This window comes from Procambarus clarkii, chromosome 38, assembly GCF_040958095.1.
Source record: "Procambarus clarkii isolate CNS0578487 chromosome 38, FALCON_Pclarkii_2.0, whole genome shotgun sequence".
Classification (NCBI taxonomy): domain Eukaryota; kingdom Metazoa; phylum Arthropoda; class Malacostraca; order Decapoda; family Cambaridae; genus Procambarus; species Procambarus clarkii.
In genome coordinates, this window is record NC_091187.1 from 5,656,076 (window position 1) to 5,679,624 (window position 23,549).

At 49.7% G+C, this 23,549-nt stretch overlaps 2 protein-coding genes across 2 annotated transcripts; both read left to right on the plus strand.

Moving 5' to 3' along the window:
• The first annotated feature begins 1,195 nt into the window (after positions 1-1,195).
• Positions 1,196-19,547, plus strand: LOC138372371 (uncharacterized). Its single transcript, XM_069337671.1, has 4 exons — positions 1,196-1,423; positions 6,299-6,369; positions 18,074-18,775; positions 19,368-19,547. The coding sequence occupies exons 2-4, from the start codon at positions 6,364-6,366 to the stop codon at positions 19,518-19,520; spliced, it is 861 nt and encodes a 286-aa protein (XP_069193772.1). The 5' UTR covers positions 1,196-1,423; positions 6,299-6,363; the 3' UTR covers positions 19,521-19,547.
• A 181-nt stretch (positions 19,548-19,728) lies between these two features.
• On the plus strand, positions 19,729-23,100 carry LOC138372368 (uncharacterized). The gene is made up of 3 exons (XM_069337669.1): positions 19,729-19,871; positions 21,136-21,351; positions 21,468-23,100. The coding sequence occupies exons 1-3, from the start codon at positions 19,755-19,757 to the stop codon at positions 21,978-21,980; spliced, it is 846 nt and encodes a 281-aa protein (XP_069193770.1). The 5' UTR covers positions 19,729-19,754; the 3' UTR covers positions 21,981-23,100.
• Positions 23,101-23,549: the final 449 nt, after the last annotated feature.

Below are 23,549 nucleotides of genomic sequence, written 5' to 3' on the forward strand. Positions count from 1 at the left end.
GGATTTTAACAAATATTTTAAATCTGGACGCTCATCACAAAATTATTTATATCTTTCCAGTGTTCTGACATAAAATTTTGTGTTACATCTTTCATTTTGGTATCAAATTGTTCGCAATAAAAAGGCGCGCATTTTAAAACTAGTCCCAAGATAATAGGACAATAAATAGAATTTTAACAAATATTTTAATATTTTGACCAAAAGCCTATTTATAATCTTTCAGAAGTTCGGATATCAAGTTTCATGTTATATCTTTCATTTTGGTATCAAATTGTGTGCAATCTAAAGGCGCTTATTTTAAAACCACTACCAGATTGATCTGATAAAATTTAAATTTTTAACAAATATTTTAATTTATTTATTTATTTATTTATTTATATATATACAAGAAGGTACATTGGGTTTGTGAGAATACATTGGATAATACAGTATTTACATTCTTGTAAAGCCACTAGTACGCACAGCGTTTCGGGCAGGTCCTTAATCTAGCAGATAATTTTAAGTAGGTAATTTCAATCAGAATTGATAAATGATAAAGATACATTACAAGAGAAAAATGAGATGAGAGAGTAAGTAGGTATATTAAAGCACATTGTTATATTAAAGCTCTGATTGATTACATTGACAGCTTGATTAGTAATTTAAACAAGGTTAATAGACGCCATACAGCAGATTGACAGCACATATAAGACAGCAATGATCACAATGGTAAAGATGTGATGTGATTAATGAGTGATTCAGTGCTGCGTCGTTGGAAGCTATTCAGTAGAAGATTGAGTGACAAGATAGTCAGTTAGTGGAACTCGAAAGTGTTTTAAAATTATCTGATTAAGGACCTGCCCGAAATATTGTGTGTGCTAGTGGCTTTACAAGAATGTAAAAACATCAATGCTATGTACTCTCATAAACCTATTGCACCTTCTTGTATATATATATAAATAAATAAACTCCTGTGTATATAAATAAACAAAATTAAAAAGTCAGTTTTGGGAAAGATCAGTAACCAAAGAAAATGTCCGGAGCAAGATGGCGGGCAAGCGAGCGAGTGACGTCATCACAACAAAAGCAAGCTGCTACACGAGGTGTAGACGACGACCCGTGAGATAACACTGCCGCTCCTCAACTGATAGCAATGTCGCCACTTAATCACCAACAACAACTCTGATAAGAACTGCAGCTACCATCATGAAGAAGATAACACTGATGCTCCTCACTGTCTTAGAGACGGTCTCCTGTGACCACAATACCCGCCAAATTGTCCCTCTCACAGTACTCTCAGGACACTTATGGCAGTGTAAGTGTGTGGTGAGGCCACACCACTGAAGACATTGAGGATATACCACGAGGGAGAGACAAAACTGTTGAAGGAAGGAGTCACTGGCTCCACCTGACCACCTTGTTCCTCGCACTCTCATCATCCTCCGTAAGTACTTGAGTACTTTCTGCTCCACCATTGTCTTACACCTCAACATGCAATTGTTGGGGTGTGGACGTAGGCCAATGGCATTGTTACACACCCTCACTGTTGCTCCCCCCCACACACCCTCACTGTTCCTCCCCCCCCCCACACACCCTCACTGTTGCTCTCCCCCCACTCCCTCACGGTTGCACCTCCCCCCCCCCCACACCCTCACTGTTGCTCTCCCCCCCACTCCCTCACGGTTGCACCTCCCCCCCCCCCCCCCCCCAGGAGACCGTTCTGGTCGGAGGCTCAGTAGACTGCCAGCCAGAGATAGTCTGGAGAATTTCCATATAATACAAAAAAACAATCATCTTGAGAGGTTATCTTGAGATGATTTCGGGGCTTTAGTGTCCCCGTGGTCCGGTCCTCGACCAGGCCTCCACCCCAAGAAGCAGCCCGTGACAGCTGACTAACTCCCAGGTACCTATTTTACTGCTAGGTAACAGGGGCATAGGATGAAAGAAACTTTGCCCATTGTTTCTCGCCAGCGCCCGAGATCGAACCCAGGACCACAGGATCACGTGTCCAGCGTGCTGTCCGCTCGGCCGACCGGCTTCATGAAATAAGTATTTATATAACTTTATATTACTCTAATAATAATACTAAACATGATCTGTAACGGAAAATATATATGATGATGTACATGTAGAATTTAAGAAACAAATCTGGCTAACGGGGTCGAGTGTGATAGGCTTATCGGAGAGAGATGGCCCCCCCCCACCACCGACACCCCCCCCCCACCACCGAAACCCTCCCCCCCCTACATCCCATACTCACTCTCCCTGCTTCAAGGTCACGTACTTCAACTGTCTGTAACTCATTAGTAAAAATGGATTTGTTTAATAAACTTCCCAGCCTCCCTCCCTCCTTCACCCCCTCCCCCCCTGCCTGCCTCCCTCCCTCCTTCACCCCCTCCCCCCTGCCTGCCTCCCTCCTCCCAGTCACTCCCTCCCTGCCTCCCTGCCCACCTCCTAGCATCTCTCCCTCCCTCCTTCTCTCACTAATACTCCCACTCTCGCACTTACTGCCTCCCACCCCAGCACCGACCAGTCAGCCTTCACTGACACAACGTGTACATTAGGAGCGGACACGGTGCACGGAGGCCGGCGCCACGCAGCTTGGTGGACCGCCTCCGCCGCCCGAACTTAGTTCCTGTAGCATGACTCACTAACCCAATCCGGAAACTGGAACTTTTAGATAACTTAAGTTTACAAACCAAGTGGCTGTCGTTAATTATATTATTATTATAATAATAATTATAATAATAATTGTTGTAATTAATGAGAGAGAGAGAGAGAGAGAGAGAGAGAGAGAGAGAGAGAGTGAATGAATGAATATGTATGCGAATCACTCCATGAAAATTCAAGCTAACGTATGTCATTGTATTATTTGAAGGTAAAATGCATTTGCATTTCCAAGTGGTCAATGAATCACATTACAAGCTGCCTCTATACCTCATTTGTTAGGTTTATTCTATTTAAATTTGTGATTTCAATACGTAAATTTTTGTGTTTTTCCGTCTACTGTAGAGTTAGCCACATTTTCTCATTACAGAATCATATATATTTTCCCATAAGATGTTTAATTATGAATACCTGAATGTCTTATAAGAAATAACTTACACTGGATACCTAACTTGTGATCGCGCTTCCCTCCGTTAATTACACCTCTGCCTCTTGCACACTATTACGTGGGTTCTCAATGGTTAAAATAATCTGGCATTATTATGAGTGTTTTCATATGGAAAGATCAGAAACCTTTCATTCAGTGAGTGTGGCCTGAGTAGGCTTGGCTGATTTATATAAAGTATTCCTAGACAAGAGGTTTAATAATATAAGTGTATGTATGCCTTGTTTTGGACTTGAAATGAAGTATTAGAATAGTTGTAAGCAAGGTTAGTTATTAGTGCTAAATAATATGTAAAAATGACCTGAATATGCTTGATAGAGGTCATATATCCTGGGTAATATATTATATATACTGTATGAACTCGATTATCCAGACTATATGGGAAGGACCCCTATCCAGTTAAGCCCAACATCCGTATTAGCCGAGTTTTACCGGGGAAGAAAAAAATTAACATTCACAATCTTTATGTATCACAGCCAACGTGATTTGATTTTCCACACACACTATAATTAGTGTGTGGTGCTGGGTGGGTGGTGAGCTGGGTGGGTAGCTGCCTGGCAGGAAGGTGGGCAGGGCAAGTGGGCGGGCAGATGGGTGGGTGAGCTGGGTGGGTAGCTGCCTGGCAGGAAGGTGGGCAGGGCAAGTGGGCGGGCAGATGGGTGGTGAGTTGGTGGGCTGGATGGCTGGCAGGAAAGTGGGCTGGATGGATGGATGGCAGGCAGATGGGTGGAGTGGATGAGCAAGTTTGCAGGTGGGTGGACACTCACTCCAGCCTCCCTGCTTGCCCACCCACTCATAGCCTGACTCCCTCCTTCCCTGCTAGACAGGGTCCCTCCTTGCCCTCCTCGCCTTCCTTACCCTCCCTACTCCTGCCCACCCTTCTAACTCCTGCCTACCCCCTTACTCCTGCCCACCCCCCTTACTCCTGCCCACCCCCCTTACTCCTGCCCACCCTCCTTACTCCTGCCTACCCCCTTACTCCTGCCCATCCCCCTTACTCCTGCCCACCCCCCTTACTCCTGCCCACCCTCCTTACTCCTGCCCACCCTCCCTACTCCTGCCCACCCTCCCTACTCCTGCCCACCCTCCTTACTCCTGCCCACCCCCCTTACTCCTGCCCACCCTCCTTACTCCTGCCCACCCTCTCTACTCCTGCCCACCCTCCCTACTCCTGCCCACCCTCCCTACTCCTGCCCACCCTCCTTACTCCTGCCCACCCTCCTTACTCCTGCCCACCCTCCTTACTCCTGCCCACCCTCCTTACTCCTGCCTACCCTCCTTACTCCTGCCCACCCTTCTTACTCCTGCCCACCCTCCTTACTCCTGCCCACCCTCCTTACTCCTGCCCACCCTCCTTACTACTGCCCACCCTCCTTACTCCTGCCCACCCTCCTTACTCCTGCCCACCCTCCTTACTCCTGCCCACCCTCCTTACTCCTGCCCACCCTCCTTACTCCTGCCCACCCTCCTTACTCCTGCCCACCCTCCTTACTCCTGCCCACCCTTCGTACTCCTGCCCACCCTCCTTACTCCTACCCACCCTCCTTACTCCTGCCCACCCTTCGTACTCCTGCCCACCCTCCTTACTCCTGCCCACCCTTCGTACTCCTGCCCACCATCTTTACTCCTGCCCACCCTCCTTACTCCTGCCCACCCTCCTTACTCCTGCCCACCCTCCTTACTCCTGCCCACCCTTCGTACTCCTGCCCACCCTCCTTACTCCTGCCCACCCTCCTTACTCCTGCCCACCCTCCTTACTCCTGCCCACCCTTCGTACTCCTGCCCACCCTCCTTACTCCTGCCCACCCTCCTTACTCCTGCCCACCCTCCTTACTCCTGCCCACCCTTCGTACTCCTGCCCACCCTCCTTACTCCTGCCCACCCTTCGTACTCCTGCCCACCATCTTTACTCCTGCCCACCCTCCTTACTCCTGCCCACCCTCCTTACTCCTGCCCACCCTCCTTACTCCTGCCCACCCTTCGTACTCCTGCCCACCCTCCTTACTCCTGCCCACCCTCCTTACTCCTGCCCACCCTCCTTACTCCTGCCCACCCTTCGTACTCCTGCCCACCCTCCTTACTCCTGCCCACCCTTCGTACTCCTGCCCACCATCTTTACTCCTGCCCACCCTCCTTACTCCTGCCCACCCTCCTTACTCCTGCCCACCCTCCTTACTCCTACCCACCCTCCTTACTCCTGCCCACCCTCCTTACTCCTGCCCACCCTCCTTACTCCTGCCCACCCTCCTTACTCCTGCCCACCCTCCTTACTCCTGCCCACCCTTCGTACTCCTGCCCACCCTCCTTACTCCTGCCCACCCTCCTTACTCCTGCCCACCCTCCTTACTCCTGCCCACCCTCCTTACTCCTGCCCACCATCCTTACTCCTGCCCACCCTCCTTACTCCTGCCCACCCTCCTTACTCCTGCCCACCCTCTTTACTCCTGCCCACCCTCCTTACTCCTACCCACCCTCCTTACTCCTGCCCACCCTCCTTACTCCTGCCCACCCTCCTTACTCCTGCCCACCCTCCTTACTCCTGCCCACCCTCCTTACTCCTGCCCACCCTCCTTACTCCTGCCCACCCTCCTTACTCCAGCCCACCCTCCTTACTCCTGCCCACCCTCCTTACTCCTGCCCACCATCCTTACTCCTGCCTACCCTCCTTACTCCTGCCCATCCTCCTTACTCCTGCCCACCCTCCTTACTCCTGCCCACCCTCCTTACTCCTACCCACCCTCCTTACTCCTGCCCACCCTCCTTACTCCTGCCCACCCTCCTTACTCCTGCCCACCCTCCTTACTCCTGCCCACCCTCCTTACTCCTGCCCACCCTCCTTACTCCTGCCCACCCTCCTTACTCCTGCCCACCCTCCTTACTCCTGCCCACCCTCCTTACTCCTGCCCACCCTCCTTACTCCTGCCCACCCTCCTTACTCCTGCCCACCCTCCTTACTCCTGCCCACCCTCCTTACTCCTACCCACCCTCCTTACTCCTGCCCACCCTCCTTACTCCTGCCCACCCTCCTTACTCCTGCCCACCCTCCTTACTCCTACCAGCTCTTCTTAAACTTGTTCACACTCTCAACTTCTGCTCAAAGTACAATACCTAAAATTTCGTTTTTAATTATTCTAAATATTTACTATGTTTTGGTGGGAGAAATTTAGTCATAGAAACCTTAAATTATTTGTTTTTTTGCCCTAATAGGTAATACTGCTTCCAGTCTCTGCTCGGCTACCCAGGACGATAGCAAACACAACTTCTGCCCATTAATGATGGTAAGGACAATTTTATTCTTACTGTACCACCAGTGTGTGTGTTTATCATGTTGTTGTCAATACCCAGTGATTGTGAGTGTATTAACCCTCTGAACTGCACATAGCACCTTGACCCTTTAACAGCACAAATTGTTTGTATACACTTTTGGTCTAACAGTCTGCACATCGTACATTGTATATATACATGTTAAAGTACCGTGTAAGATTTAAAAGTATTAAACACAGGGTTCACGCGGCTACACAGGGTTCACGCGGCTACACAGGGTTCACGGGGCTACACAGGGTTCACGGGGCTACACAGGGTTCACGCGGCTACACAGGGTTCACGGGGCTACACAGGGTTCACGCGGCTACACAGGGTTCACACAGCTACACAGGGTTCACGCGGCTACACAGGGTTCACGCGGCTACACAGGGTTCACGGGGCTACACAGGGTTCACGCGGCTACAGAGGGTTCACACAGCTACACAGGGTTCACGCGGCTACACAGGGTTCACACAGCTACACAGGGTTCACACAGCTACACAGGGTTCACGCGGCTACACAGAGTTCACGCGGCTACACAGAGTTCACGCGGCTACACAGAGTTCACACAGCTACACAGGGTTCACACAGCTACACAGGGTTCACGCGGCTACACAGAGTTCACACAGCTACACAGGGTTCACACAGCTACACAGGGTTCACGCGGCTACACAGAGTTCACACAGCTACACAGGGTTCACGCGGCTACACAGGGTTCACACAGCTACACAGGGTTCACACAGCTACACAGGGTTCACGCGGCTACACAGAGTTCACACAGCTACACAGGGTTCACGCGGCTACACAGGGTTCACACAGCTACACAGAGTTCACACAGCTACACAGGGTTCACGCGGCTACACAGGGTTCACACAGCTACACAGGGTTCACACAGCTACACAGGGTTCACACGGCTACACAGGGTTCACACAGCTACACAGGGTTCACGCGGCTACACAGGGTTCACGGGGCTACACAGGGTTCACGGGGCTACACAGAGTTCACGCGGCTACACAGAGTTCACGCGGCTACACAGGGTTCACGCGGCTACACAGGGTTCACGCGGCTACACAGGGTTCACGCGGCTACACAGGGTTCACGCGGCTACACAGGGTTCACGCGGCTACACAGGGTTCACGCGGCTACACAGGGTTCACGCGGCTACACAGGGTTCACGCGGCTACACAGGGTTCACGCGGCTACACAGGGTTCACGGGGCTACGCAGGGTTCACGCGGCTACACAGGGTTCACGCGGCTACACAGGGTTCACGCGGCTACACAGGGTTCACGTGGCTACACAGGGTTCACGCGGCTACACAGAGTTCACGCGGCTACACAGAGTTCACGCGGCTACACAGGGTTCACGCGGCTACACAGAGTTCACGCGGCTACACAGGGTTCACGCGGCTACGCAGGGTTCACGGGGCTACACAGGGTTCACGGGGCTACACAGGGTTCACGGGGCTACACAGGGTTCACGCGGCTACACAGAGTTCACGCGGCTACACAGAGTTCACGCGGCTACACAGGGTTCACGCGGCTACACAGGGTTCACGCGGCTACACAGGGTTCACGCGGCTACACAGGGTTCACGCGGCTACACAGGGTTCACGCGGCTACACAGAGTTCACGCGGCTACACAGGGTTCACGCGGCTACACAGGGTTCACGCGGCTACACAGGGTTCACGCGGCTACACAGGGTTCACGCGGCTACACAGGGTTCACGCGGCTACACAGAGTTCACGCGGCTACACAGGGTTCACGGGGCTACACAGGGTTCACGCGGCTACACAGGGTTCACGCGGCTACACAGAGTTCACGCGGCTACACAGAGTTCACGCGGCTACACAGGGTTCACGCGGCTACACAGGGTTCACGCGGCTACACAGGGTTCACGGGGCTACACAGGGTTCACGGGGCTACACAGGGTTCACGCGGCTACACAGGGTTCACGGGGCTACACAGGGTTCACGGGGCTACACAGGGTTCACGCGGCTACACAGGGTTCACGCGGCTACACAGGGTTCACGGGGCTACACAGGGTTCACGCGGCTACACAGGGTTCACACAGCTACACAGGGTTCACGCGGCTACACAGGGTTCACACAGCTACACAGGGTTCACACAGCTACACAGGGTTCACGCGGCTACACAGAGTTCACGCGGCTACACAGAGTTCACGCGGCTACACAGAGTTCACGCGGCTACACAGGGTTCACGGGGCTACACAGGGTTCACGCGGCTACACAGAGTTCACGCGGCTACACAGGGTTCACGGGGCTACGCAGGGTTCACGCGGCTACACAGGGTTCACGCGGCTACACAGGGTTCACGGGGCTACGCAGGGTTCACGCGGCTACACAGGGTTCACGGGGCTACACAGGGTTCACGGGGCTACACAGGGTTCACGGGGCTACACAGGGTTCACGCGGCTACACAGGGTTCACGCGGCTACACAGGGTTCACGCGGCTACACAGGGTTCACGCGGCTACACAGGGTTCACGTGGCTACACAGGGTTCACACGGCTACACAGGGTTCACGCGGCTACACAGGGTTCACGCGGCTACACAGGGTTCACGCGGCTACACAGGGTTCACGCGGCTACACAGAGTTCACGCGGCTACACAGGGTTCACGCGGCTACACAGGGTTCACGCGGCTACACAGGGTTCACGGGGCTACACAGGGTTCACGGGGCTACACAGGGTTCACGGGGCTACACAGGGTTCACGGGGCTACACAGGGTTCACGGGGCTACACAGGGTTCACGGGGCTACACAGGGTTCACGGGGCTACACAGGGTTCACGCGGCTACACAGGGTTCACGCGGCTACACAGGGTTCACGCGGCTACACAGAGTTCACGGGGCTACACAGGGTTCACGGGGCTACACAGGGTTCACGCGGCTACGCAGGGTTCACGCGGCTACACAGGGTTCACGCGGCTACGCAGGGTTCACGGGGCTACACAGGGTTCACGCGGCTACGCAGGGTTCACGCGGCTACACAGGGTTCACGCGGCTACACAGGGTTCACGCGGCTACACAGGGTTCACGGGGCTACGCAGGGTTCACGCGGCTACACAGAGTTCACGCGGCTACACAGGGTTCACGCGGCTACACAGGGTTCACGCGGCTACACAGGGTTCACGGGGCTACACAGGGTTCACGCGGCTACACAGGGTTCACGCGGCTACACAGGGTTCACGCGGCTACACAGGGTTCACGCGGCTACACAGAGTTCACGGGGCTACACAGGGTTCACGGGGCTACACAGGGTTCACGCGGCTACGCAGGGTTCACGCGGCTACACAGGGTTCACGCGGCTACGCAGGGTTCACACAGCTACACAGGGTTCACGGGGCTACACAGGGTTCACGGGGCTACACAGGGTTCACGCGGCTACACAGGGTTCACGGGGCTACACAGAGTTCACGCGGCTACACAGGGTTCACGCGGCTACACAGAGTTCACGGGGCTACACAGGGTTCACGGGGCTACACAGGGTTCACGCGGCTACGCAGGGTTCACGCGGCTACACAGGGTTCACGCGGCTACACAGGGTTCACGCGGCTACACAGGGTTCACGGGGCTACACAGGGTTCACGCGGCTACACAGGGTTCACGGGGCTACGCAGGGTTCACGCGGCTACACAGGGTTCACGGGGCTACGCAGGGTTCACACAGCTACACAGGGTTCACGGGGCTACACAGGGTTCACGGGGCTACACAGGGTTCACGCGGCTACACAGGGTTCACGGGGCTACGCAGGGTTCACGCGGCTACACAGGGTTCACGGGGCTACGCAGGGTTCACACAGCTACACAGGGTTCACGGGGCTACACAGGGTTCACGGGGCTACACAGGGTTCACGCGGCTACACAGGGTTCACGCGGCTACACAGGGTTCACGGGGCTACACAGGGTTCACGCGGCTACACAGGGTTCACGGGGCTACGCAGGGTTCACGCGGCTACACAGGGTTCACGCGGCTACGCAGGGTTCACGCGGCTACACAGGGTTCACGGGGCTACACTGGGTTCACGCGGCTACACAGGGTTCACACAGCTACACAGGGTTCACGCGGCTACACAGGGTTCACACAGCTACACAGGGTTCACACAGCTACACAGGGTTCACGCGGCTACACAGAGTTCACGCGGCTACACAGAGTTCACGCGGCTACACAGGGTTCACACAGCTACACAGGGTTCACGCGGCTACACAGGGTTCACACAGCTACACAGGGTTCACACAGCTACACAGGGTTCACGCGGCTACACAGAGTTCACGCGGCTACACAGAGTTCACGCGCCTACACAGAGTTCACACAGCTACACAGGGTTCACACAGCTACACAGGGTTCACGCGGCTACACAGAGTTCACACAGCTACACAGGGTTCACGCGGCTACACAGGGTTCACGCGGCTACACAGGGTTCACGGGGCTACACAGGGTTCACGGGGCTACACAGGGTTCACGCGGCTACACAGGGTTCACGCGGCTACACAGGGTTCACGCGGCTACACAGGGTTCACGCGGCTACACAGGGTTCACGCGGCTACACAGAGTTCACGCGGCTACACAGGGTTCACGCGGCTACACAGAGTTCACGCGGCTACGCAGGGTTCACGGGGCTACACAGGGTTCACGGGCTACACAGGGTTCACGGGCTACACAGAGTTCACGCGGCTACACAGGGTTCACGCGGCTACACAGAGTTCACGCGGCTACACAGGGTTCACGCGGCTACACAGGGTTCACGCGGCTACACAGGGTTCACGGGGCTACGCAGGGTTCACGCGGCTACACAGGGTTCACGGGGCTACACAGGGTTCACGGGGCTACACAGGGTTCACGCGGCTACACAGGGTTCACGCGGCTACACAGGGTTCACGGGGCTACACAGGGTTCACGGGGCTACACAGGGTTCACGCGGCTACACAGGGTTCACGGGGCTACACAGGGTTCACGGGGCTACGCAGGGTTCACGCGGCTACACAGGGTTCACGGGGCTACACAGGGTTCACGGGGCTACACAGGGTTCACGCGGCTACACAGGGTTCACACAGCTACACAGGGTTCACGCGGCTACACAGGGTTCACGCGGCTACACAGGGTTCACGCGGCTACACAGGGTTCACGCGGCTACACAGGGTTCACACAGCTACACAGGGTTCACGCGGCTACACAGGGTTCACGCGGCTACACAGGGTTCACGCGGCTACACAGGGTTCACGCGGCTACACAGGGTTCACGCGGCTACACAGGGTTCACACAGCTACACAGGGTTCACGCGGCTACACAGGGTTCACGCGGCTACACAGGGTTCACGCGGCTACACAGGGTTCACGCGGCTACACAGGGTTCACACAGCTACACAGGGTTCACGCGGCTACACAGGGTTCACGCGGCTACACAGGGTTCACGCGGCTACACAGGGTTCACGCGGCTACACAGGGTTCACGCGGCTACACAGGGTTCACGCGGCTACACAGGGTTCACGCGGCTACACAGGGTTCACATCACCTTCCTCAAGGCTCTAGTAAACAGACGCCATTTAAAAGAAAATCGTGGGCAACATTCCCAGGTGTGAGAGCCTCAGTCCTGAGTGAGCCACCATGGCTGGTGCACGCAGCATGAGCTAACAGCATTGCTGTTCAGCTTGTGACCACAGCATCAACTAAAAAAACAAATATATGTAACTGCTATTATTTAGTGATGATAGTGTTCGTTATGGCGAACACAAATGTAGATACTTATATATATAACGTGTGCATATCTTATCTTGAGGTTATCTTGAGATGATTTCGGGGCTTTAGTGTCCCCGCGGCCCGGTCCTCGACAAGGTCTCCACCCCCAGGAAGCAGCCCTCTGACAGCTGACTAACACCCAGGTACCTATTTTACTGCTAGGTAACAGGGGCATAGGGTGAAAGAAACTTTGCCCATTGTTTCTCGCCGGCGCCTGGGATCGAACCCAGGACCACAGGATCACAAGTCCAGCATGCTGTCTGCTCAGCCGACCGGCTCCCAAATGTAATAATAATAATAGTGTAATAACAACAAAAATATTTTTGTATTGTTTAAGGCACTTGTAGGCGTATTATAGGATTCAAAGCTCGGGTACAAGAATGAGTCTTGAGGACTCCAGTGAGCGTCTGCCAGCTTGCCAGATGGGCGGCCGTGGGCAGGCTCATGTTGAAGGTAACAACCATGTCAGACGTATTCACAGCAAGCTCCCAGACCCCAGCCAGCTGTGTTGTTGAGAAAACACTCTCTGATGGTGACATACAGGGCATATTGCTGGAAGATAACCATGCCAGTGATATTGATAACACAAATCTGGACAAAGACCTATCACAGGTGTCTGATACTAGTGAATATGGATATTTAAGTGGACGATGTAGAGTGTGTGTACAGTACACAGCTCTCACCAGCCCTGTCATGCCGGCCAAGGTCAACACCATCATGCAACTTGACTACAAATAATTAGCCAAGTTAAGAATTAGATTACTATTGTAATACATTAATATCATATGGTAATAATACAAGCTGGGCAAGGATATGAGACATAAACAGGCAAAGAAAGAGAGAACAAAGTGAGAATTAGAAAAATAATTAAGATTATGAATAAATAAATGGATTCAGATTCAAATCAGTTAATAAAATAGTATACATATAATTAATCAAATTAAAAATTCAGTAATCTCTTAAGATTGTAATACAGTAATATCATATGGTAATAAGACAAGCTGGATAAGGGTATGCAATAGAAACAGACACGGGTGGGCTGGAGACATTCATGTACTTAAAGTTTAAGAATCCATTAACAATATAGGAATATTATACAACAGATAGGACTAATAGTTAATATTAATGGGCAGGTATGTATAAGCGAAAAATTAAATGAATATTTTTTAATTCACAAGATTCAGATTCAGATTCAGATTCAGATGTTTATTCAGGTAAGGTATATACATACAAGTGATGTTACATTAATGGATTGATATATAGATAGAGCTAGTACATACAATGCCTAAAGCCACTATTACGCAATGCGTTTCGGGCAAGAAAAACATTAATATCTAGAACTTAATACTAATTGAGCATAAAGAATAAAAGATGTTGAGAACAAATACAAATAAAGATAAAAAAAAGGGGGAACATGACTGAAAAAGCAGCAAAAATACAATAGGTTGACAAACAGTGTTGATTAAAAAAAAAAAAAAGAAAATAACAGACATGGGTTGACAATAGAGGAGTGAGGTAGATTACAGGGAATTTATTAGGTAGTGTTTAGTTTTTATCTTAAACTGGTTGAGAGAGGTACAGTCTTTAACATGGTTGGGAAGGTCATTCCACATTCTGGGCCCCTTGATTTGCAGAGCATTTCTAGTTTGATTAAGACGTACTCTAGGAATATCAAAACTGTATTTATTTCTGGTGTGGTGCTCATGGGTTCTGTTACAACCTTCTATGAAGCTTTTAAGATCAGGATTGGCATTATAGTTTAGCGTTTTATATATGTATAATACACATGAGAGAATGTGCAGTGACTTAATATCTAACATATTAAGAGATTTGAGTAGGGGTACCGAGTGATGTCTGGGGCCAGAGTTGGATATTGTTCTAATAGCGGCTTTGTGTTGGGTAATTAGAGGACGTAAGTGATTTTGGGTAGTAGAACCCCAAGCACAAATACCATAGTTGAGATAAGGATAGATAAGGGAGTAATAGAGAGTCACCAGGGTAATGAATTAAAGTAATGAATTAAAGATTCCGGGTAATGAACAAAGTAATGAATTAAAGATTCCGATACATTGACAAATTAAGAGTTGAAGGTTTATAAAATTTTGTAAAATTGAAGTCTTAGTAGTGACAGATACATGGATAAGTTGTAAATATTTTAAGCTAAGAATCAGATACAGTAACTAGACATATTAGGCACTCAAAGAATTATTACATTGTATAAAATTGAAGTGTTTGTAGTAACAGTTATAAGAGGGCAAATTACATGTAACTGAAGCCAATAATATAAAAAGGAAGCATTTAGTAACTAATATACAAATATAAAAAGTCTAAATATAAATATGGTTAGGGAAGGTAAGGCTTGGTCACTCGTGTGTTACTCTCAGTAAGGCTTGGTCACTCATGTGTTACTCTCAGTAAGGCTTGGCCACTCATGTGTTACTCTCAGTAAGGCTTGGTCTCTCATGTGTTACTCTCAGTAAGGCTTGGTCACTCATGTGTTACTCTCAGTAAGGCTTGGTCACTCATGTGTTACTCTCAGTAAGGCTTGGTCACTCATGTGTTACTCTCAGTAAGGCTTGGTCACTCATGTGTTACTCTCAACAATGACATTGGAAGTTCGCTGACTTCCAGTTCTGTCACAATCAACAAAGAAAGTTAGTAATTGTTGGACTCTTTTGATTTCTTGTCTTTTGCTGTTCTTTCTTAGCAATGATTGTTCCATTCCTGGTGTAGCACTGCTTGATAAGATTTGGGTTTTGTTTGTGAATATGATGCAGTCTGTAGAGGAGGATCAACGCTGCTTGGTAAGGCACTCATTAATATAATATGATGCTGTCTGTAGAGGAGGATCAACGCTGCTTGGTAAGGCACTCATTAATATAATATGATGCAGTCTGTAAAGGAGGATCAACGCTGCTTGGTAAGGCACTCATTAATATAATATGATGCTGTCTGTAGAGGAGGATCAACGCTGCTTGGTAAGGCACTCATTAATATAATATGATGCTGTCTGTAGAGGAGGATCAACGCTGCTTGGTAAGGCACTCATTAATATAATATGATGCAGTCTGTAGAGGAGGATCAACGCTGCTGGTAAGGCACTCATTAATATAATATGATGCTGTCTGTAGAGGAGGATCAACGCTGCTTGGTAAGGCACTCATTAATATAATATGATGCAGTCTGTAGAGGAGGATCAACGCTGCTTGGTAAGGCACTCATTAATATAATATGATGCAGTCTGTAGAGGAGGATCAACGCTGCTTGGTAAGGCACTCATTAATATAAAGATTGGTTTTATATTTTATAGCTGCTTGAATGAGGTCTTACTTATCATTGGGATAAGCTAGTTTAGTGAGCATCTGTCTGGTGCTGTGGTGATTGTTTTTATCTATTCTGATAGATTTAATAGTATCAGTAAAGTTTATCTCTGATGTAATCAGTTGATGGGCTACACTCGAACAGTTTTGACCTTCTTGTTCTTCAGGCAGTTCAGTAGAGCTGATGATGAGCAAATGATGGAGTTTTTGTTGATACTGTTGTCTGGAGAGCCTGAAACACTTATAAATTCAGTACTACCTACCTAACTACACATGCTGTATTGCATATTAATGGGTTATAAACCAGTCCAAACATGGGTATAAGTATGGAATACTATAACTCTCATACAGGGTGGGGTGGATATTATGAGGGACTGGTGGCTTATAACAGTTGTCACTAACCTGTGTTGGTGAGTGTATTAATAATTATCACTTTCACGCTTCGATGTCGCTTTCCAGTGACATCAGTTTTTCTCCTGGGCCATCTCGGATGACGCGGTCTGAAATCATCCATTAAAATATTTGTCAAAAATTACAATTTTAACTGATCAGTCTGGGTGTGGTTTCAAAATGAGCACCTTTAGATTGCACACAATTTGATGCCAAAATGAAAGACGTAACACGAAAATTGATGTCAGAACACTGGAAAAAATATTTAGTTTTCTAGTATTTCTTTTGTTTTTGGCTATGATGAATTGTTCTAAAATTAATGGTAATTACTGTACCGTAGTGTATAGGCCGCTCCACATCCCCTTTATCCCCCCAGGTTATCCCTCCCAACGCTCCCCTCTCCCCCGATACCAACCACCCACCCCACCCCCGCCTACACCATGCGCCTCGAGCCACAGCTGTACTGGATTAATACGGTACGGCCCTCTGCCTGGCTTTCATATCCGGACAATTTACTCGTTGTCTGGCTGACTGTCCGGATATTGCAACATCGGCAGCAAGTTAACCGGCCCAGATTTTTATCCGGACAAACACCTGATTTTCCGGCTCCTATGGACATTTTGGCCGGATATTGAGATAACTTTATCCGGTCACGATTTTGACCGTATAAGGGTGTTTTCCGGATATTCGAATCCCGGATAATCGAGTGTCTACAGTAATTATTTTGTGTGACATAGCATTGGAATTGAGCTGTGTTTTTATCATTCCGTAAATTTTGTGAGTATAGATTGTTTTTTTTTTGTTTTTTCATTTTGTTTTGTTTTTTAACTGTTTTTCTTATATTTCAGTGATGGGAACATCAGATCATTTGATGTTCCCAATTTTCTAATGTGAACATCAGATCATTTGGGAATGCATAAGACGAGGGAGTGGGGAATGGTGGGGAGGACGAGGGGACGGGAGTGGGGGGGGGGAGGTGAGGGGGGACAGGGGAGGGGGTAATGGTGGGAAGGATGAGGGGATGGGGGAGTTGGGAATGGTGACGAGGGGACCGGGGAATGGAGAATGGTGGGGAGCACAAGGGGACAGGGGAAGTGGGTGATGGTGAAGAGGATAAGGGGATGGGGGAGGGGAATTGTCGGGCGGATGAGTTGATGGAGTGAGAGATGGTTAGGAGGCCGAAGGGATGGCGGAGTGGGGAATGGTTGGGAGGACTGGGAGACGGGGGAAGGTTGCTGTGGCTCAACAACGCACATGTGTTGCTGAGCCACAGCAACGTGTGGCCAAGTACAGCTAGTAAGGAATAATGTATATTGGATTAATCAGTTCCAAACCACAAAAATATATACTGTATAGTTATACAATAATTAAGTGGAATAAATGCTAACACACTACACTTTACCTGTACTTCGGAGAGTTGATGGCATATGTGGAAACTAGTGAGGCAGAGGAAGAGAGATGTTCTTTGGCAGGGGAGTTCCCTAACATTAAAACTTCTGGAAGTTGTGCTTCTGATGTTCTTTCTCTTTTCTGTCTTTTTCTGTTTCCCTCATTACACTCACTGAATGTTTTCCTTACAAGAAACTCGTCCAAGGATGATTGTTTTTGCCTGTGCATTAAAATGTTTTTAAAGTGAGACAGCACTGTCATTCAACAGATTTGTAACACAGTTTGTCAAGGTGATAATTTCAAGAAAAGGTTTGCACTTTCCCTCATTTTGCACACATTTCTTTTAATAGAGAACTAGAGTTAGGCATAACAAACTCTGTAACAAGAGCTGACACTCAGGTACCACTCTCATATTTAGCTGTGAGTTCTTTCTTCATCTGTATCGTGATTCTAACCATTTTTCTTTTTGATTGGCTCATATTACAAACTTTCATAGGTGACATGGTGACTTATTTACAATAAGAATATAAAAAATATCCAAGAGAAAAGTGTAGTGGGTTGTGCACTGAACAACAGCTGTGGTGAAACTGATGCATCAGGGACGCGTGTTTACATCTGAATGCCGAGCAAACAGACGAATACCGAACATGAACACAGCGTCTGAATACCGAAAAGTGTGAATTATGAGCAATGCAAATACCGAGGCTCCTCTGTACAAAGAAATTATGTAAATATTATGTAATTTATATCGGTAAATACAGTACAATACTGTAATATTACTTTTTGTTCTAAATTCTTCTAGCTTAACCAAATATTTTTTCCACAGGATAACAACCCAGAGAAATGTTCAGTGTGTTTTAACAGTTATGATGACAATCAGCTACGGCCTCGCACACTGCCGTGCGGCCGCACATTCTGCTCCCAGTGTATTAACAATGCTATCAAGAATGGGCAGCTGACCTGCCCCAGCTGCCGTGCCGAGCACGCTGCCACAGCTGCTACTCAGTTCCCAATTAATTATGGTATGGAGGCCCTTATCAGAAAACTAAAAGGTATCGAGGTTGTACCAGAGAAAACGTTACCAGCAAAACCCATTAAAGCTCCTGCAAGAGGAATCAGCAAGAAGTTACATTCCATGGTGCAGGAGCAGAAGAGCAGCATCAGCACCCTCATTACTAGCTGTGAAGAGGTACTGTCCCAGCTGGGGGAGTACCGGGGGCAGCTGGGGGACTGGAAGACTCACCACCTCCAGCTCCAGGACAGACTCTGTGCTCTGGTAGAGCAGAACAAGTCAGCAATGAAGCTCTTGGAACTGGAGGATACCAGTGTGGTGGATATGACAACACAAGGAGAGGAAGGGAAGACTCAGCTGCAGGTCATGGTGGGGAACCTCGACACAGTCAACACAGCACAGGAAGTATTCATGACCATCAATGAAGTTGACCAATGCAACATGGAGGTAGAAAATTGGCTCAGGAAGTGCCAGGAACTCTTCCCAAATGTCAAGACTGTCCACACCTCAGTGAAGGTACGCTGCTGAAGGTCACATTGTTCTCACCCAACTGAGTGTAGTATTGCCTCTATATAAACACTTTTGACATGGAGACACATCAAGATGAGAGTTGACTTTATATATTGGAAACTTTTTGCTCTAATACCTGATACATTTTTATTAATAAAGTCAACTGTCATCTTGGTGTTTCTCTACACTGTGGTCAGTGTAGAGAAACATTACTTATATTGTCAAATTACTTTACTCAGTCTGATGCTTCATTATAGTCCAGTTACTTTACTCAGAGCCTGATGCTTCATTAAAATCCAGTTACTTTACTTAATGCCTGATGCTTCATTATAGTCCAGTTACTTTACTCAGAGCCTGATGCTTCATTATAGTGCAGTTACTTTACTCAGAGCCTGATGCTTCATTATAGTCCAGTTACTTTACTCAGCGCCTGATGCTTCATTATAGTGCAGTTACTTTACTCAGCGCCTGATGCTTCATTATAGTGCAGTTACTTTACTCAGTCTGATGCTTCATTATAGTCCAGTTACTCTACTAAGAGCCAGATGCTTCATGATAGTCCAGGTTCCACCATTAATGTTTGTGTTGGTAATGACAGGTGCAGGAGACCATCAGGGAGGCCCTGGAGATGATGACCACAGAGACAGGTGCCACAGCTGACCCCGTACACCTGGGAGACTCAGCCTCCACCATTAATGTTTGTGTTGGTAATGACAGGTGCAGGAGACCATCAGGGAGGCCCTGGAGATGACGACCACAGAGACAGGTGCCACAGCTGACCCCGTACACCTGGGAGACTCAGCCTCCACCATTAATGTTTGTGTTGGTAATGACAGGTGCAGGAGACCATCAGGGAGGCCCTGGAGATGACGACCACAGAGACAGGTGCCACAGCTGACCCCGCACACCTGGGAGACTCAGCCTCCACCATTAATGTTTGTGTTGGTAATGACAGGTGCAGGAGACCATCAGGGAGGCCCTGGAGATGATGACCACAGAGACAGGTGCCACAGCTGACCCCGTACACCTGGGAGACTCAGCCTCCAGCATCATGGATAAAGTTCAGGAAATCACTGGAGAGATCCCCCGGAAGCAATTAACAGTAAGTTTTTTATTTTCTCTCGTGGTTCATATCACAAGATATTGAGTTGCGTTTTGAGGAGAGGAAGCCTGTTCTTAGGTTTATCGAGGTTCCCCAAGGTCTACTACTGACTTTCCTTAACATACAATTTACAATAGTTTCCTACCTCTTGGATAAATATTTACTGGTAGGTGAACAGGTGCAACAGCTGAAAGGAAACATGTGAACCATTTATGTCCTGCATGGTGATTGAACCTTTGATCCTCTATTGAACCCAGGATCCTGGGCCCCCCCCCCCCTCACAGAGGCACAGAGAGCGGGGTGACACTCTACCAACCAATCCCCAAAGCATCCAGGATCCAGCCACAGGTCCAGCACCAACCCCCTGCCAGTAGAGGGGGACTGGAGCTACAGGTCCAGCACCAATCCCCCTGCCAGTAGAGGGGGACTGGATCTACAGGTCCAGCACCAACCGTCTGCCAGTAGAGGGGGCTGGAGCTACAGGTCTAGCACCAACCCCCTGCCAGTAGAGGTGGGGGGGGGCTGCAGCTACAGGTCCAACACCAACCCTTTGCCAGTAGAGGGGGGCTGGAGCTACAAGTCCAGCACCAACTCCTTGCAAGTAGAGGGGGGGGGGGGCTGGAGCTACAGGTCCAACACCAACCCCCTGCCAGAAGAGGGGGACTGGAGCTACAGGTCCAGCACCAACCCCCTGCCAGTAGAGGGGGCTGTAGCTACAGGTCCAGCAACAACCCTTTGCCAGTAGAGGGGGGGCAGGAGCTACAGGTCCAGCACCAACCTTCTGCCAATAGAGGGGAGGGGGGCTGTAGCTACAGGTCCAGCAACAACCCTTTGCCAGTAGAGAGGGGCTGGAGCTACAGGTCCAGCACCAACCCCCTGCCAGTAGAGGGGGGGGGGGGCTGGAGCTACAGGTCCAGCAACAACCCTTTGCCAGTAGGTGCTTTCCTTGACTGGCTTCAGTTTATGTGTAGTGTAATGTGCTGATTGTGGTGAATTTTGTAGGTGTGATTGACTGATAATGGGTCCCTCACTGACTAAAGGTGATAATGGGGCTGACATTGTCCACAGATGATAATAGAACTGACACTGTCCACAGTTGATAATGGGGCTGACACTGACCACAGGTGATAATGGGACTGACACTGACCACAGGTGATAATGGGGCTGACACTGACCACAGGTGATAATGGGACTGACACTGACCACAGGTGATAATGGGGCTGACACTGACAACAGATGATAATGAGGCTGACACTGTCCACAGGTTGAGGACCTCCGCAGGATGAGTGAGCCCGTCAAGAGGCTGGTTGAGGCTGGCCGGGTGTTGGCCGTCAAGAGGCTGGTGGAGGCTGGCCGGGTGTTGGCCGTCCAGGGAGACCAAGATGGCCGCCGCTCCGCCAGGATAACTCTACAAGACGGACAGCTGTACCTCCACCCACTCCTGCGTCAGCCCACGCCCGACCACGCCCATACCCTCCAGGTAACTTTATTACAACCACTAGTCTTACTAACATTACTGACTTACTAAGTTTTGATAACTAATATGATAACATTTTGTTATACAGTTATCAGCATGATTTATTTGATTTCCTGCAGGAGAGTGAGGTTGTGGGCGTGCTGGAGTCCTCCTGCACCCTGGCGTTCCTTGACCTCGGGTGGGCGGGGTCAACAAGAGGGCGGGTCACCATCCGGCTGACCCCTGACACTCCACTGGCCAGACAGTTTGTGTTGTTGTGTACGGGCCAGCGGGGCCACACCTACCGCAACACTAAACTGTTGCAGGTGTGGCGCAAGGGTCAGCCGGGGGAGTGTGTGGGGGGCGGAGACTACGAGAGTAATGATGGTGAGGGAGGAGCCCCACTGCTGCCTGACCTCCAGGGGCAGTACCGAAAGTCAGCCCGGGCAGGAGCTGTGTTGGCCAGGTGGAGTCCGGAGAGTCCCAGGAGTGCCCAGTTCATCATCATCACCAGGGACCGCCAGGATGGTGTCCATTGGTCATGTGTCTTCGGTGATGTGGTGAGCGGCCTGGATGTTGTGAGGGCAGCAGTCAACCACAGTGACATTACGGAGGTGACTGTGGTGGACTGTGGTGTTGTGCTGCCACTCTAGTTCACTATCACCACTACTGTGGTGTTGTGCTGCCACTCTAGTTCACTGTACCACCACCATCACTACTGTGGTGTTGTGTTGCCACTCTAGTTCACTGTACCGCCACCATCACTACTGTGGTGTTGTGCTGCCACTCTAGTTCACTGTACCATCACACTCTAGTTCACTGTAAAACCACTATCACTACTATGGTGTTCTGCTACCACTCTAGTTCACTGTACCAACACCATCACTACTGTGGTGTTGTACTGCCACTCTAGTTCACTGTACCACCACCGCCACTACTGTGGTGTTGTGCTGCCACTCTAGTTCACTGTACCACCACCATCACAACTGTGGTGTTGTGCTGCCACTGTAGTTCACTGTACCACCACCATCACTACTGTGGTGTTGTGCTGCCACTCTAGTTCACTGTACCACCACAATCACTACTGTGGTGTTGTACTGCCACTGTAGTTCACTGTACCATCACAATCACTACTGTGTTGTTGTGCTGCCTCTCTAGTTCACTGTACCACCACCATCACTTCTGTGGTGTTGTACTGCCACTCTAGATCACTGTACCATCACCATCACTACTGTGGTGTTGTGCTGCCACTCTAGTTCACTGTACCATCACCATCACTACTGTGGTGTTGTGCTGCCACCCTAGTTCACTGTACCATCACTATCACTACTGTGGTGTTGTGCTGCCACTCTAGTTCACTGTACCAACACTACTGTGGTGTTGTGCTGCCACTCTAGTTCACTGTACCACCACCATCACTACTATGGTGTTGTGCTGCCACTCCAGTTCACTGTACCACCACCATCACTACTATGGTGTTCTGCTGCCACTCTAGTTCACTGTACCACCACCATCACTACTGTGGTGTTGTGCTGCCACTCTAGTTCACTGTACCATTACTACTGTGGTTTTGTGCTGCCACTCTAGTTCACTGTACCATTACTACTGTGGTGTTGTGCTGCCACTCCAGTTCACTGTACCATCACTACTATGGTGTTGTACTGCCACTCTAGTTCACTGTACCACCACCGTCACTACTGTGGTGTTGTGCTGCCACTGTAGTTCACTGTACCATCACTACTGTGGTGTTGTGCTGCCACTCTAGTTTTTTTTTTTTTTTTTTTTTTTTTTTTTGAGATATATACAAGAGTTGTTACATTCTTGTACAGCCACTAGTACGCGTAGCGTTTCGGGCAAGTCCTTAATCCTATGGTCCCTGGAATACGATCCCCTGCCGCGAAGAATCGTTTTTTCATCCAAGTACACATTTTACTGTTGCGTTAAACAGAGGCTACAGTTAAGGAATTGCGCCCAGTAAATCCTCCCCGGCCAGGATACGAACCCATGACATAGCGCTCGCGGAACGCCAGGCGAGTGTCTTACCACTACACCACGGAGACTGCAATTTCACTGTACCATCACTACTGTGGTGTTGTGCTGCCACCCTAGTTCACTGTACCATCACTATCACTACTGTGGTGTTGTGCTGCCACTCTTGTTCACTGTACCATCACTACTGTGGTGTTGTGCTGCCACTGTAGTTCCCTGTACCATCACCATCA